Source organism: Rana temporaria, chromosome 1 (genome assembly GCF_905171775.1).
Source record: "Rana temporaria chromosome 1, aRanTem1.1, whole genome shotgun sequence".
Classification (NCBI taxonomy): domain Eukaryota; kingdom Metazoa; phylum Chordata; class Amphibia; order Anura; family Ranidae; genus Rana; species Rana temporaria.
Genome location: NC_053489.1, coordinates 601,295,361 through 601,313,453, shown reverse-complemented (window position 1 = coordinate 601,313,453; position 18,093 = coordinate 601,295,361). Strand labels below are relative to the sequence as shown.

The following is an 18,093-nucleotide window of genomic DNA, read 5'->3' as shown; positions in this document are numbered from 1 at the left end:
TCGACCAGGTATGGACAGCACAGGACCAACGTAACTATATATATATATATACCTGGAATTTATCTTTAAAGTGTGATTCACATTTGCAGCCAAATTAGGATAACAATTTATATTTACCTACCCATTCACATTAGATAAAAATTGCTACTTACCCTTTTTACTTTACTTTAAAAATCTTATTTAGCTTTCCAATTCTATGTAATGTTAATGCTGTGTACATTTAATCGACAAATATGGCCTCCCCATGTACACATACAATATATATACTGTATAATTTAAAGTCAATATATAAACATTTTTTTTTAACATTAATATGCACTGATAAAATAAAATCAATGATAATAATGCGAATTAACCCCCTTGACGGTATCCCCGAGCGTGACTCGGGGTTGGTTTTCAATGATAAGATCGGTATCCCCGAGTCACGCTCGGGGTGGACGTGCAGAGTGTGCAGCGGCGCGGCTTACCTTCTCGTTGGATCCACAAGCAAGTTACTTACCTTGTCCCTGGATCCAGCGATGCCACCCCGCTGTGTGAGCGAGCGGGACCTCCTCGCTCGATTCACAGTCTCCCCGTGTGCCGCCGATCTCCGTTCCCTGCGACGTTACGACGCACGGGAGCAGAGATCGGCGCCAAATTCAAAAAAGTAAACAAACACTTTACATACAGTATACTGTAATCTTATAGATTACAGTACTGTATGTAAAAAATACACACCCCCCTTGTCCCTAGTGGTCTGCCCAGTGCCCTACATGTTCTTTTATATAATAAAAACAGCCTAAAAACTGTAGATTGTCCAAAAGTGTCCCTTTATGTCAAAAATGGTTTTAGATCAGCTAGAAAACAGCGATAATAAATTATAATCACTTGCAGAATTGTGCGATAGAGATTTGTGGGGAAATTCGTCATAAACAAATAAAAGTAATGACAGCGACAATTCTGCAACTGAGCAAATTTCAGTGATTTTGAGTTGATTACATTATTGAATAATTTTTATTATAATTATATCATTATTTGTTATAAATATTTATAATTATTTATTATATTATAATTTATAATTTTGTTTTAAAAAAAAATTATAACCGGGATGCCTACTAGACTCTTGCTTGGTCAGATTTAAGTGAGTTATTTCTAAAAATTACAGGCCTACAGTATAAAACGCCAAATTTCCTTGCAAAATAATTGTACCGCTTTTGGTACGTAATTCCAGACAGAATCATACCGCCAGGGAGGTTAATAAGATATTGATGATAAAATAAATGATCGCATTCGTTTATGTATCCAAAAGAAAACAAAACGTTTAAAATGTTGTAGGTTCACACAATGGTATTTTCTTGACATATACTAAATGTTTTTCAGACAATACCAGTTTAGCTACTACAGACTTACCACCAAGTTACTCCTCTGTGACACTCACACAAGATGAATCTGAAAAAGAAAAGGAGTTTGATCCATGGGACATGCCGGAACTTAAAAGTACTGGACCCAAGTGGTCAGGTAGGTGTACCAGAGCCTTTTCTCTTATTGCCTTAAATGTTATAGCACAGTTCTTGGTGAAGACTGTGCTTCTTTCACAGCAAACAAAAAAGTGTCTTTTTGTTTTTTAGAAATGAACACAAAACAACGTGTCTTGTCTGTTCTAAAGGCGATTGCTCGGGGGATCCTCTTACTTGGATTGTTGTACTTCTTTGTGTGTTCACTGGATGTGTTAAGCTCTGCCTTTCAGTTGGTTGGAGGTAAGTGGGTGCTACTTTAGTCTAACTATTTGCAACATGCTATAATACAAAGGGGTTGAGAGTATTTTCTCCTATTGCTGCTCTTGAAGAGTTGCATTTAGTGAAGTGGAAACTATTACATCATTTCCTGTACACATAGACTTATGCCCTGTACACACGATCGGTTCGTCTAATGAAAACAAACCGATGGATTTTTTCATCAGATATCCGATGAAGCTGACTTTCATCAGTCTTGCCTACACACCATTGGTTAAAAATCCGATCGTGTCCAACGCGGTGACGTAAAACACAACGACGTGCTGGGAAAAATGAAGTTCAATGCTTCCGAGCATGCGTCGACTTGATTCTGAGCATGCGTGGATTTTTTTTTTTTTATCAAAAAAGTTTTTATTGCTCACAAAACATACAAACAATGAAAGAATGACATCCTACACACTGTATTCCATCAGTCAAAACAGCAAAATTGCAGGTCAAACATCAAAGGTACAAAAAGATTATGTCACATATTCAAAATACCATCACAACTAGTGTAGCATAGTCTACAGAACCCCCTATCCCGCCCACCCTTCCACTCCTCCGCCCTCACCCCCATCCACAAATCCTACCAAGTGACAACTAAAAGTCCCTGTTATTTAGCCTCTGCTCCTACACTCCCCCAAGTAGCCTTACCTGTACCAATTCCAAGGGGCTCAAACCAGGTGACGCAAGCCATGGATCCCATAGTTTAAGAAATTTCCCTGCGTTCCCTCTGTGTTGATATATGTATTTTTCCATTAAGAGTGTTCTACCCAATGCGTGGATTTTTGACCGATGGATTTCCCCACAGACAATCGTTTTTTCTATCGGTTTTTTAACCATACGAAAAATTTAAAACAGGTTCTATTTTTTTCACCGATGGGAAAAAAACTGATGGGGCCCACACACGATCGGTTCGTCCGATGAAAACGGTCCATCAGTACGTTTTCAACCGATCGTGTGTACAGGGCATAAGGGACTGGTAAACTGCAATACATGACATTGTTCTTGAGTTTAAACAAATTTGTGTTTGACACTGGAGGGAGGCCAAACAGTTTAAGGTGGTCATACTCTTCATGTTGGATTTTATAGTTAGGTTACACTTTGGAGATTTTAGTTGGACTAGGATATTAATGTTTATTACAATTACCAACTAACTAGCTAATTAACTAATTAATACATTTAATTCATTTATTTTAGGAAAAGCTGCAGGAGATATTTTCAAGAACCACTCTATTCTCTCCAATCCTGTTGCTGGGCTGGTTATTGGTGTCCTGGTGACTGTCCTTGTACAGAGCTCAAGTACATCCACATCTATCGTGGTCAGCATGGTGTCATCTGGACGTGAGTAGGACTTTTTAATTGTAGAACATAGCTATGTGTCTGTCCCTACTTCTGTGGAGTAGATTATTGCTTCAATCATTGCTTCATGCCCCATTTGCCACCCGGAGCCCTGGGGACCTCTGGGCCCTTTAATAAAAAATAAATAAATATATAGATATATATATATATATATATATATATATTATATTATATTATATTATATTATATTATATTATATTATATTATATATATATTATATTATATTATATTAATATATATATATATTATATTATATTATATTATATATATGTAAAAATGAAAAACATAAATAAAAATAAAAAGAGATTACAAAAAAAGGGGGGGTTGCCATCCGGGACCTCTGGGCCCTTTAATAAAAAATAAAAATATATTAAAAAAATAAACATTTATAAAAAAAGGGGGGGTTGCCACATGGGGCCCTGGGAACCTCTGAGCCCTTTAATAAAAATATATATATATATAAAAAAAAATAATATATAAAAAAAATGTAATTTTTTTATATAAAAAAGGGGGGTTGCCATCCGGGGCCCTGGGGACCTCTGGGCCCTTTAATAAAAAAATAAATATATATAAATATATATATATATATATATATATATATATATATATATATATATATATATATATATATATATATATATGGAAAAATGAAAAAAAAAGAAAAAGAGATTACAAAAAAAGGGGGGGTTGCCATCCGGGACCTCTGGGCCCTTTAATAAAAAATAAATAAAAAAATATATAAAAAAATAAACATTTATAAAAAAAAAGGGGGGTTGCCACATGGGGCCCTGGGAACCTCTGAGCCCTTTAATAATAATAAAAAATATATATATATATATATATATATATATATATATATATAAAAAATAATATATAAAAAAAAATATTTTTTTATATAAACAAGGGGGGTTGCCATCCGGGGCCCTGGGGACCTCTGGGCCCTTTAATAATAATAATAATAAAAAAAAATACATATTAATATATACCTCTGGGCCCTTTAATAAAAAAATAAAAATAAAAAAGGGGGGGTTGCCATCCGGGCCCCTGTGGACCTCCGGGCCCCTTACAGGTGTACTGCCTGTACCCCCCTGATGGCGGCCCTGTTGACAATCTCTATAGTGAGAAGACTTTTTATGCTACATTCGGCCAGGTCAATTCCAGGAGGTGGTACACCAGACAAACAGACACTTCAATTATATATACAGAAAAGGAACTTTATTACCTACCAAAAGATTGTTGGTTTTTGCCCGCCATTCATGTGAGATGTACTTCTCTGTTAGTCAAGAAGGTCACTCTACTAATTTCTGGTTTGGCATTGCTTCTTAAATCTCATTGCCCAAAGGTGATGATGTTGGTGCAATGTCCAATGAGATGGCTGCAGTGTGTCACCTACCTGGCTGTAAAGTATGCAAGTCACAAGACTTGGTTGTGCAGAACTTAAAATTCTTTGGCAGATTAAATTAATAACATATTTTTTAAACTATGGGCCAGATCCACGTAGCGTGGCGCATTGTTGCGTCCGGCGTAGCGTATCTCTGATACACTACGCCGCCGTAACTTACAGCGTATTTTCCTTATCCTGAAAGAATTTGCACCGTAAGTTACGGCGGCGTAGTGTAACTTTGGCGACGTAAGGGCGCACAATTCAAATGAATGTGATGGGGGCGTATTTTATGTTAATACGTCTTGACCCGACGTAAATTATGTTTTTTTTGAACGGCGCATGCGCCGTCCGTGGGGGTTTTCCCAGTGCGCATGCTCGAAATTAACCCGCAACAAGCCAATGCTTACGACGTGAACGTCATTCTACGCAAAGCCCTATTTGTGAACGACTTACGCAAACAACGTAAAATTTTCAAAATTCAAAGCGGGAACGACGTCCATACTTAACATTGAGTACGCCTCATATAGCAGGGGTAACTTTACGCCAAAAAAAGCCTTGTGGAAACAACGTAAAAAAATGCGCCGGCTGGACGTACGTTTGTGGATTCGCGTATCTAGCTAAATTGCATACTCGACGTGGAATTCGACGGAAGCGCCACCTAGCGGCCAGCGTAAATATGCACCTTAGATCCGACGGCGTACTAAGACGTACGCCAGTCGGATCTAGCCCAGCTTCAGGCGTATCTTGTTTTGTGGATACAAAACAAAGATACGCCGGAGCAAAATAGAAGTTAGGCGGTGTATCAATAGATACGCCGTCGTAACTTCTTCGTGGATCTGCCCCTATGTATTTAGCTCTTTGCCTGGAGTTCCACTTACTATTCATAGATAAACAAATTGCTTTAGACTCTTGAGACAAGGCACAGACATGTTTTTTTCCATTGTGCTGTTGATTTCACTATAATATCAGAGTTATCTTTTTTTCTGTTTTGCCAGTTCTAACAGTCAGGACAGCCATTCCAATCATCATGGGAGCCAACATTGGCACATCAGTCACAAACACCATTGTAGCGCTGATGCAGTCTGGCGACCGGAATGAATTTAGAAGGTATAGTATCTACTCCTTTGCCATGACTATGAGACTGACAATCAGATATAGTGAACCTACAGTGTTAATTTAGTCTTCGAAAATATTTCCGTTGACTAAAGCCTCGTACACACGATCGGATTTTCCGCAGACAAAACCTCAGACTTTTGTCCGAAGGGCGTTGGCCAGGAACTTGTCTTGCATACAAATGGCACACATTTGTTGGCCAAAAAACACGAACGTAGTTACGTACTACATGGTTTTTCAGCGCCACCCTTTGGGCACCTTCTACTAATGTTGTTTTTGGTGAGCATTGCTTCTGAGCATGCATGTTTGTACTTTGGATTTTTGTCTGACGGAAATCCGACAAAAGACCGTTGTCCACGTAAAATTTTAAAGCCTGCCATCCAACATTTGTCCGCGGAACATCCTACAACAATTGTGCGATGGAGCTTACAAATGATCGGATTTTCCGTCAACAGGCTGTGTCAACACACAATTCCCGTCAGAAAATCCAATCGTGTGTACAAGGCTTAAGTTAACACTATTTATTCTACTAAATTGAAAAACTATTAAAGCTGTTATCACAATTAAGGACCAGTAAGCTGCAATATATTACAATATAATACATTTGTGTTTCGGGGGTTTAGATATGCTTTAATTTACTCATTCTGTCCCCTTACTGTGTTTACTTGTCATATTAAGACAGTAACACCTCGCTTTATTCCTCAAAAATATGCAGTACAGATACCTTTCTGCTTAAAGCGGAGTTCCAACCACAATTAGCATTTTTTAAATGTATGTCCTTTCATCCTGCGTTTTTATAATATAAATCTGGTCACTTACTATTTTACAATCTGCCGCCGATCCGCATAGATATTCAAAAAAGATAGTTTATAAAACTATATCTACACCGTTGTCATTTTACTTGTGGGCATTGTGAAGCCTACAGGCACTTACTTCCTGGAAGTCTTTGATGGGGAGTGATAATTGGACAGTGCACTGCATCCTGGGAAATGATGGCACACATTTCCCAGGAGCATTAGAGGGAGATGATGTCAGAATCCTAGGTGGTTTCAAAGGCAGATTTCGTGGGACCGCATAGTAACAGGTATTTCCAGATGAGTAAAAAAAAAATGTTTCTTTTTTTTTTTTTTTTTTTGTCGTAAGCTACAGTTTAAAGCAAAATAGTTTTTTTGATGGAACCTCCACTTTAAGGTTTTATCTCTCATAATGTTGAACTAAATCAATATTGATCGACGGTGAGTCACTGATGGCTTTAGCAAATAGATTACTTTTGCAATCCATCAAAAATGTCCTTAAAACCTAAAGCAGTTGTAAAGACACAAGGCTTTTTACCTTCATGCATAGACCTTTTTTGTGTGCAGCAGCCCCCTCTAATACTTACCTCAGCCTCCTCTCGATCCAGCGATGTCCATGAGAGCCTTGCCTCTCCAGGGTCTCACACTCCTAATTGGCTTTTGACAATTTTGTCAATCATAGCCAGTGAGACAATCAGGAGATGGAGGGGCCAAGCCACGGCTCCATGTGTGAATGGACACACAGACCTGCGGTTCGAGAGCACGCCTGCTTGGGTGTCCCTCACAGCACCTGGCAGGAGGGAGGGGCCAGGAGCACCGGCGTGGGACCCAAGAAGAGGATGATCTGGGCCAAACCATTACACAAAGCAGGTAAGTATAACGTGTTTGTTATTTTAGAAAAAACTGAAAAAAAAACAAGGCTTTAATATTAAATATTTAAATTGCATAATACATATAAAATGACAGACTTCTATATTATCTGCGATTAACATGCCATAAGTTGGAATTTCATTTAATAGCGCTCAACTTTTCCCCATAATAGGGCATTTGCTGGAGCTACTGTCCATGACTTCTTCAACTGGCTGTCGGTGCTGATCCTGCTACCCATTGAAATAGCATCAGGATACCTGTACCATCTAACCAATGCCATTGTGGATTCCTTCAACTTAGAGTCAGGAGAGGATGCCCCAGATATGCTGAAGGTTATCACTGAGCCTCTCACCAAAGTAATCATCCAGGTATGAATAAATGTAGGCTTTTGCCACCTTCTTTCAGATTCCTAATGCTCAATTAATCAATAAAAACAGGGCATGCTAAATATGACATTTCTATATTGCAGCTTGATAAGAAAGTCATACAGGAAATTGCCAATGGGGATGAAGCTGCTCAGAACAAGAGTCTGGTTAAAAGAGATTGTGGAACGAAGGTAAATTGTCTGTGATGTCAGAGATGTAACAGTATGGGTAGCAGAGATAACATTCATTATATTGTCCACTGACCCAGGTGGAGTCTAAACCTGAACTGTAGCCATTCAGAAAATCATATGTGATGCAGCTAGAACTATCGTTTTCAGAAAATATAAATTCCTTATTTTTATTAGTTCCAATTACTGTTTTAAATTGGCCCGTACCAAGCTGTCTATCTGCAGAGTGCTAATATAAGCAGTCCTCTTGGGAAGGATTAAAGGGAAACATGCACCGCCCACTCATTACCACTCAGAATATAAAGTGTGAATGTTATGTTGCTGCGGATGAGAGGTAGGAGCTTTTCTGTGGCTTCACCTTTCTAACTCACAGGGGCTACTGTAGACAGTGGCCACAAATATTCTCCTATGGCGAAAACCATAAATGAATTTAAATACAATTCTTTGTTACTCAGAGGTAATATATGCATTGGTCTCCAAACTATGGCCCGAAGGGCCTGATGCAGCTCTATGCTTGCCTTTATTTGGCCCCTGGGGCACTGTTCCTACCACTGCACTAACAATGAGGAATAATTCTACTACTGACATAAACAATGGGACACTATTCCTCCCACTGACACCAATGATGGGGCACTTCCTCCAACTACTACCAGTGATGAGATGTTATTCCACCTTCTACTGACCACCAAGTCTGAGACACTGCCTACACCCACTGATGTTGTGGCACTTTACTACTCTCACAGGCAGGGGAGGGCTGGCAGGGGGGGCAGGGTGGAAATCTCCCCCTGGGCTGGTGACACTATGCACAGCCACCGGCTGCCACTACCAAATGCTGTTTTTGCAGAGCAGGAATATGCCTGCTGGAGCTCTGTTAACACAGGTCATGGCCGCTGCTCACCTCCCACTGTGCAGCTGTGCCTGTGTCAGCTCCGAGGTAGATGGCTGCAGAGCTGAGCTATGTCTCGTCTCACACATAGCTCAACCTCAGCACACACCAGCGCTGACATCCCCTTCTCTCTATGCACAGACACGAGGAGAGATAGAGCTCATCTGCTCCTTCTCCTTCTGAGTCTGCCCTGCCCACACTCCCTGGGCATGTGTGGGCACTGGACAGGAAGTTTGAACCCAAAAAAGCATCAGACAGCCTGCCTGCGCCTCAGCCTCCATCCTTGTAAGCTCATCCTCTCTAGTCTCTCCTGCCTCCCAGTGTATAAAAAGGGGTGCTCTGTGGACTTTGTTAGAGGGGAGGGGGGCAGGCTTTGGTGAGCAGAGACCCTCTTTACACAATAGTCCACAGCATGCACCCTTAAATCAAGTTTCCCAGAACACCCCTTCTGATGTATATGGGGTCTGTGCGGACTCTGATATATATGAGGTCTGTGCAGACTCTGATGTAAGGGGAGGCTCTGTGCGGACTCTGAAGTAAGGGGAGGCTCTGTGCGGACTCTGATGTAAGGGGAGGCTCTGTGCGGACTCTGATGTAAGGAGAGGCTCTGTGTGGACTCTGATGTAAGGGGAGGCTCTATGTGGACTCTGATGTAAGGGAGGCCTCTGTGCGGACTCTGATGTAAGGGGGGCCTCTGTGCGGACTCTGATGTAGGGGGGGCCTCTGTGCGGACTCTGATGTAAGGGGGACCTCTGTGCTGACTCTGATGTAAGGGGGGCCTGTGTGCGGACTCTGATGTAAGGGGGGCCTCTGTGCGTACTCTGATGTAAGGGGGGCCTCTGTGCGGACTCTTGTGATCATGAAAAATCTTAGACGGTTTTCCTTGATGCATAACTTTTCCACGCTCTATGGGCCACTTGACTGGACTTGCCCCCCAGGCCTAAGGCTGCCAGCCCTCCCCTGCTCACAGGCCACAGTCCAGCCCTCCTAAAGTTGGTGGGACAATAAACTAGCCATTTGTTTAAAAAGTCTGTAAACCCCTGGTATAGAGGAATGATAAAATAAATAAAAAATACTATATGAACGTGCATGTTTTCTATTTTACACAGATGTGGGTGAATGCTTCAGTGCCGGGCCCAGAAAACTGTACTTCTAGCAGACTCTGCTGGACAGATGAAAACAATGTGACATGGACAGAGATCCAAGAACATGTCCAGGCCACTTGTAAGTATTTATTCATGTTACTCAGATCATACAGGTCAAACTGCCGGACCTTACACGGGGTCCCTTCTCTCCTTGAAAGGCACTTTGCAAATGGAATTAGGAAAATGTAGAAATAAAAGTGAACTGAAATCTCAAGAGGAAACTTGTTAGGAGAGGCTGCCATTGCTGACCTGGAAGTGCTATCTGCTTGCTGACCATCTTCCTCAATACTTTGAGTCACCAATCTAGAACAATGCAGATAAGAATTACTAGCTTTTCTCCAACTTTCTAGATCTACCTACTTGTTCTGGGTCAGAGACCTGGAAAATATTAGAGCTACTGGATTGACATAACCACCTTGCACTCTCCGGCCCCCCCGAGCCCCGTTTTACTCACCTGAGCCCCGAACTTCCGTGGGCGCGATCCTTTGGCGCATTCCAAATGGCTTGTCGGCTCTTCATTGGTTAGATCTATAGCAGCGCAGCCATTGGCTTCCACTACTGTCAATCAAACCAATGACACGGCACACCGGGGGCGGGGCCGAGTCATACACTCGGCGGCTTTGTGCGCCGACTGTATCACACAGCAGTACGCCCGCAAAGTAACCCTCCCGGGAGAGAGCTTCCCAGAGTGGGATAGCTCTTGTGGGGAGGAGCCGCGAGAGCTGCCGTAGGCCCCCAGAAGAGGACGTTCTGGGCCACTCTGTGCAAAACGAACTGCACAGTGGAGGAAAGTATGACATGTTTGTTTTAAAAAAACTGAACCTATAGTACCACTTTAATGTTTCTCATAACAGGTTTAATTTAAAGGGCCACTTAGCACAAAAAAAAGCTACAAGAATAACAACTATGAAAATAAAAGCGCAATGAGACACCTGAGGTCTATGTCTACTGTTCTGTTTTAGCTGCCACTGCAAGCAAAATTAATAAGCAAAATAAAAGCTTGTATGTTTCTTCTAATGGAATACTAATCTGAAAGGCTTCTCTTTCTTGGAACCATTCACTCCTCAATGTACAACCCTCATTTACTTTTGAAGATTCCCAGTATTTCCAGGACAACCATGCATAAATGTGCCTGAAAGTACAATTATTACAACCCAAGCTTCCTTGTCCACAGATTACAAGAAAACTCAAGGCTTCAAGGCCTCATGGTTAGGCCTTGAATAATGTTTGCGGCCACTGGGCCCCCATTTGAGTGCCATTTACTTACTGGACACAAAATAAAAGACCACTGCTACCATGTACATGGATGCAGAAATTGAACAAACTAGTAATTTTTCTATATTCTATTGTTTAGGTGCACACATATTTGCCAAGGCAAATCTCCCAGACCTGGCAGTTGGACTTATCCTCTTGGCACTGTCACTGTTAGTGCTTTGCACCTGTCTGATCCTAATCGTCAAGCTCCTGAACTCAATGCTAAAGGGACAAGTTTCAGTAGCCATCAAGAAGGTCATTAACACTGGTAATAATACATATTATCTCTTTGCTTTGGTGCTCCTCCTGCATTTCCTTTTGCCATGATATCACTTGGCTAGAGACTGTCTCACTGGGCTCACACAGTGCATTGTGCTTGCAAACACTAGCTTCCCATTTCACCCTGTTGAACATTTTATGCTGCCCATTACCAACACTACTGACTAAATCCGGTGCTACTGGTCTTCAACAATAAAGCGTCATATTTGTACACTAGTCTCTCTACTGCAAGCCTATATGATCATTAGAAAGAAAGAAGAACCCTTCGATATTCGGAGCCTCTGCACCTCTCTAACACTTCCCCTAATTAGTTCCCTTGTCCTTTGTAAGCCTGTTTTTAGGAACACAGGTATCCCCCCCACCACCACACTTTTTACATACTTGTCCTAGATTGCTACAACAGAATGCTGCTCATATACATCAACATTTTAGAGTGCTAGGTACGGCATTGTGTCATAACTAATTTATTGTCATTACACAGATTTCCCTTTCCCATTCTCATGGCTGACGGGTTACTTGGCAATGTTGGTTGGAGCCGGAATGACATTCATTGTGCAGAGCAGCTCGGTTTTCACATCTGCAATTACTCCACTCATTGGTATGATTCATAAATGTGCAGAAGTTTTGTATGTCTTTGAGAAAATCATCATTGAGTGGCTATCATCATTGTCTAACATTTGGCTTGTGTCACCTTGTAGGCATTGGTGTGATTAGCATAGAGAGAGCTTATCCCCTGACGCTTGGATCTAACATTGGAACAACAACGACTGCGCTATTAGCTGCCTTAGCCAGTCCTGGGGAAACCTTATACAACTCTGTGCAGGTTTGTCTTCTTAGTCTTTTATAATCTTTGTTTCATACAATAAGATCCATGGTGTTAAGTCTGCTTCTTCTAGAAAACAAAATAAACAAAATAATGAATGTAATTTGGTATATTGGCGGTGATCCAATGGAAAATTTAGCTTTTTTGTTTGTGAATTTTTTTTAATTAAAAAGTAACACATTTCAAAAGATTACAACGCCGTGTTCTTCCCATCCACTATGTTCAATTTGTAAAATTACAACAGACAGATTCCTGTTTTTAGATGACAGATGTCTGGCTTAAATGTCCCCATAACTGTTATTGGTTTAGCCTCTATATTTGTGACCCAAAGTACATGATGTTAAACTAAGTTTGAAGACGAAACGTTTAATCTCCAGCTGATGAAGGGCATTTTACTGTAATATATACGAGACCATACAATACACCTCCAAAAGAATTGGTCCTGAGGGCTCGTTCACACGTGTGACATACTGCTATTACTCTAAAAAGCTGTGGCTTGCTTTTCAGAGGGCATTTGACAGACAATGAGGAGGTGATATGTCGCACCTTTGCTGCTTGCTTTAACCTTCAAAATGCTGAACCATGGCATCGCAAACACATTCATTGTATGTGGTTAAAGGACAGTTGCGGTTGCAGCACGGCCTTGAATGGGCTGTGTTCAGTGGTAGTATCATCTGCTGAATAGGACATAATGTTTTATTTTGCTATGGCAAAGTATCATAGCTGTTACATGGGTACAGCCCTAAACGACTGCATTTCTGTTTTAAATGCCACCCCATCCCCACCCACCACACTTCCCCTGGCAGCTTGAGTGAAGAAGCCTAACTGCAATGATAGAGAGATTTGGGCAAAAACAAAATCCCCATACAGTGTTTCTGTGCCTGCACTGCATGGGTTAACTGATTGTTTCTGTCTAGAGGATTGGAGAGTGGAGATATACTGCAAAACTGGTCCCTATGGCTCCTTCACCCCACGGTCTAGCGGTCATGTGCAGTGGACTAATCCTGACGTCATCATGCCCATAGACTATCTCTGGATGTGAAGACGTCAGGAACAGTCCACCTCTGAAAGAGGGGGTGAGCTGTTTTTCGTAGAATCGAAGGATCGGGTGAGTATAGGCTCCGTATTCACCCCACGACAAAATGAGCAGTTAACCCATGCCCTGAGTTGGGCTTTACGTAAGGTTTAGATGCTTTTGTTAAAAGAACGACATACAAAGGGTTACCAGTGCTGACAAAATAACAAACACATTAACAATTGTTGATCCAGCAATGAATCGACTACTATTAGGCCTCGTACACACGACCGAGTTTCTCGGCAAAAACCAGCAAGAAACTTGCTGTTTTTTTTTTTTGCCGAGAATACCGGTCGTGTGTACACTTTTTGACGAGGAAACTGTTGAGGATCTCGTCGGGCCAAAAAGAGAGCATGTCTTCTTTTTCCTCGACGGCAATGGAGTAATTTGGCTCGCCGAGATCCTCGACAGCCTAACAAGGAACTCGACGAGCAAAACGATGTGTTTCGCCCGTCGAGTTCCTCGGTCGTGTGTACGAGGCTTTAGAATTAAGGGGGATTTTTCTGTTAAAAAATGAATCCTTTGTATTATAAAGATTTTCTTGCCCTCTATGGATCAGCAGTACAGAGTTCACAAAATCTCCATTGCTTTCATTGTTTTAGTGAGCTGGCTTATATATAAGTACAGTTTCAAGTTCAACAGACTATCCCATGCCAATCTAATCAATCCTAACAAGCATTCAACAAGTTGCACTTGCTAACAGGAGTTCTTTCAGTGTCAGCACATCCAAACTTTGATAAACCGAGTGAAAAAAGACTTTACAACCATTTATTTTTAAGGCTGTTATGTAAAAGACATTCATTTTCCTAATACAATAACTGATTTGCAAATGTAATGCTATCTTTACAATGCTCTTCTTATCAGTTCTGTTCTTACAATGAACTTTGAGCTAAAAAGCAGTGCACAACGCTGCACTCATAGTACCCTATCGAAATTCTATTTGGCTTTAATAAAGTGATGTCTGATTGGATACTGTGGGGGTTATTTACTAAAGGCAAATCCACTTTGCACTACAAGTGCACTGCAAGGGCACTTTCAAGTGCAGTCGCTGTAGATCTGAGGGGGACATGCAAGGAAAAAAAAAAAAAAAACAGCATGTTAGCTTGCACATGATTGGATGATAAAACCAGCAGAGCTTCCCCTCATTTCAGAGCTTCCCCTCAGATCTACAGTGACTGCATTTCTAAGGCCCCGTACACACGATAGAATCCATCCGCTGAAAAATCTCAGCGGATCGGTTTCAGCGGATAGATTCTATGGTGTGTACATTCCAGCGGATATTTATCCGCGGATATTTCCGAATTCCAGCAGATAAAAATTTGTAGACATGTCTACAAATCTATCCGCTGGAATCGGAACCAGCGGATCGATCCGGTGGTCTGTACAGACTCACCGGATCGATCCGTCCGAACCCATCCCTCGCATGCGTCGTAATGATTCGACGCATGCGTGGATATCCTTATATGACAGCGTCGCGCACGTCGCCGCGTCATCATCGCGGCGACGGCGCGACACGTCATCACGATGGGATTTCGGCGCGGATTTCGATCCGATGGTGAGTACACTCCATCGGATCGAAATCCGTGGAAATCCTCGAGAGGATTTATCCGCGGATACAGTCCGTTGGACCGTATCCGCGGATAAATCCTCTCGTGTGTACTAGGCCTAAGTGCACTTGTAGTGCTAAGTTGATTTGCCTTTAGTAAACCAACCCCTCTGTGTTACCATGCTTTGCTTATTGAAGAATACTGACTGACTGCTTGCATAATGCATAACTAAAACCAAGAAAATAATATAATGCACTTTACTAATCCTTATGCCGCGTACACACGATCATTTTTCGGGTTGTAAAAAACTCAGTTTTTAAGGGTCTAGAAAAAACAACGTTTTTTTCAACCCGATCATTAAAACGACGTTGCCTACACACGATCGTGAAAAAAAAAATGCTCTAGCAAAGCGCGGTGACGTACAACGCGTACGACGGCACTATAAAGGGGAAGTTTCATTCGGATGACGCCACCCTTTGGGCTGCTTTAGCTGATTTTGTGTTAGTAAAAGACAATTTGCGCTTTTCTGTCTGTTACAGCGTGATGAATGTGCTTACTCCATTATTAACGGTAGTTTTACCAGAACGAGCGCTCCCGTCTCGTAACTTGCTTCTGAGCATGCGCAGATTTTTCACGTCGTTAAAGCCCACACACGACCATTTTTTACAACCCGAAGAATGACAACGTTAAAAACGTAGTTAAAAAATAGAGCATGTTCGAATTTTTTTGGCCCGTTTTTCAGAATCCGAAAAATGCTCTGAAGCCCACACGCGATCGTTTCAAATGACATAAAAAAAAACGTCATTTTTTTAGAACCCGAAAAATGATCGTGTGTACGCGGCATTAGATGCTGTGGCTGAGTTTGTTTTTCCTTTTCAGGCTTTTTTCCTTCATTTTTCACCTGTTGATCCTGCCAGTAGCACACCTTCTGTTCTAGGGTAAAACGCACATATATAGCCAGATTCACAAATAGTTACGCCGGCGTATCAGTAGATACGCCGACGTAACTCGGAATCTGCGCCGTCGTAAGTTTAAGTGTATTCTCAAACTGAGATACACTTAAACCTAGCTAAGATACGACAGCCTGCGCCGTCATATCTTAGGGTGCAATATTTAGGCTGGCCGCTAGGTGGCGCTTCCGTTGAGTTCGGCGTAGAATATGTAAATGCCTAGATACGCCGATTCACGAACGTACGTGCACTCGTCGCAGTAAAGATACGCTGTTTACGTAAGGCGTTTTCCGGCGTAAAGTTATTCCATCAAATAGCTGGCCTAGTCAATGTTAAGTATGGCCGTCGTTCCCGCGTCAAAATTTTTACGTCGTTTGCGTAAGTCGTCTGTGAATAGGGCTGGACGTAATTTACGTTCACGTCGAAACCAATACGTCCTTGCGGCATACTTTGGAGCAATGCACACTGGGAAATGTACACGGACGGCGCATGCGCTGTTCCTAAAAAACGTCAATCACGTCGGGTCACGAGTAATTTACATAAAACACGCCCCCATCCTCATTTGAATTAGGCGCGCTTACGCCGGCCCCATTTACGCTACGCCGCCGTAAGTTAGGAGGCAAGTACTTTGTGAATACAGTACTTGCCTCTCTGACGTAGCGTAAATACGATACGCTACGCCGCCTTAAAGTTGCGGCGCTCTCTCTGAATCTGGCTAATAGTGTACTGTATTCATAGCGGAGCATTATTGTCACTGGGGAGGTCAGGAAGTGTGTTTGGACTACAGGTCACCTCCCTCTCCTCATCTTCATAGTGCACGGGACACAGGGCAGCCCTGGAATTTTGGACAGGATCACCAAGTATTTTATTTTGCATTTACCAAACTGATAAAAACAAATATGAATTATTGATTTAGAGTTTAAATTCACCTAAAAGTAAAATAAACGTTGTGCTTTTCTCTTTGCAGATTGCATTATGTCACTTTTTCTTCAATATATCTGGGATCCTGCTTTTTTACCCCATTCCCTTCACAAGAATACCTATTCGGCTAGCTAAAGGTCTGGGAAACAAAACAGCCAGATACCGGTGGTTTGCTGTCATTTATTTGATTTTGTGTTTTTTCTTACTGCCTCTAGCAGTATTTGGCTTGTCAATTGCTGGATGGCAGATACTTGTAGGAGTTGCTGTCCCTATTGTGTTTTTGATCATTGTCGTCATTGTCATCAACACTTTGCAAGCCAAATGTCCACGTGTGTTGCCAAACGTTCTGAAGACATGGAACTTCCTTCCCAAGTGGATGCATTCTCTAAGCCCGTGGGATTCTTGGATGAGCCACGCTGCTCTCTTCTGTGGTCGCCGATGTTGCTGCTGCTGCAGCAAGTGTAAATGCTGTAAGTGCTGCCAACCCATTGAAGATGAGGAGTTGTCTCTCGACAAGCCACAGGCCTTGGAATGTCATGAGAACGTGGTGGACTTGAGTGATGAATTACCAAATATCGACAGTAAAGAACAAGGGAAAAACCTGAGCCTTACTTCCTTGTAGGAGAATCTGCCATGAGAACTGTATAGACTATCATTATACTTTCATATTTATTAACGACATGATAAAAATTACTATTTATCTCATACTATGAGTTGCTCTGCCCATCAGGAAGCGCCCAAATAATAACCCGTATTCTCTGTTCTAAGTGAATCAAGTTCTGACTTCTATTTCTTAGCGTCTACTTAATGCTGCCGTCATTATATATACTAATAATGATGTCAGACCCCTATGAACCATTGTTTATTAAATAGAATAAGTAAATAATTGGAGTGTAATGAGAGTGTGACATCATAGCTATAGACGTGTGGAATAACAAGCAACTGCATGTAAATATCACAAGTTCTGAAAGATCTCTGAAAGTCTTTTAAGCCTTTTACACACGATCGGATATCTGATGGAATCTAATCCGATGCATTTTTTCGTTGGATATCCGATGAAGCTGACTTTCATCAGTCGTGCCTACACACCATCGGTCAAAAATCCGACCGTGTCCAAACGCGGTGACGTAAAACACTACGACGTGCTCAGAAAAATGAAGTTCAATGCTTCCGAGCATGCGTCGACTTGATTCTGAGCATGCGTGGATTTTTGACCGATGGACTTCCACACAGACGATCGTTTTTTCTATGGGTTTTTTATCCATAGGAAAAATGTAAAACATGTTCTATTTTTTTTCACCGATGGAAAAAAAATGTTGGGGCCCACTCACGATCGGTTTGTCCGATGAAAACAGTCCATCGGTCCGTTTTCATCAGACAAACCGA

The 18,093-nt window shown here is 41.6% G+C and overlaps 1 protein-coding gene across 2 annotated transcripts in view; it reads left to right on the top strand.

Moving 5' to 3' along the window:
* SLC34A2 (solute carrier family 34 member 2) overlaps window positions 1-17,778 on the top strand; it is a 28,897-nt gene extending 11,119 nt beyond the window's left edge. For both annotated transcript variants that reach the window (XM_040335166.1, XM_040335165.1), the window contains 11 exons: window positions 1,360-1,497; window positions 1,608-1,736; window positions 2,952-3,095; window positions 5,493-5,604; window positions 7,447-7,642; window positions 7,744-7,830; window positions 9,823-9,937; window positions 11,213-11,380; window positions 11,873-11,989; window positions 12,090-12,214; window positions 16,754-17,778. In XM_040335166.1, the coding sequence (XP_040191100.1) occupies window positions 1,360-1,497; window positions 1,608-1,736; window positions 2,952-3,095; window positions 5,493-5,604; window positions 7,447-7,642; window positions 7,744-7,830; window positions 9,823-9,937; window positions 11,213-11,380; window positions 11,873-11,989; window positions 12,090-12,214; window positions 16,754-17,329 (1,907 nt within the window). In that variant the 3' untranslated portion in view covers window positions 17,330-17,778. The remainder of the gene's footprint in view (window positions 1-1,359; window positions 1,498-1,607; window positions 1,737-2,951; window positions 3,096-5,492; window positions 5,605-7,446; window positions 7,643-7,743; window positions 7,831-9,822; window positions 9,938-11,212; window positions 11,381-11,872; window positions 11,990-12,089; window positions 12,215-16,753) is intronic.
* The last annotated feature ends 315 nt before the right edge of the window (window positions 17,779-18,093 follow it).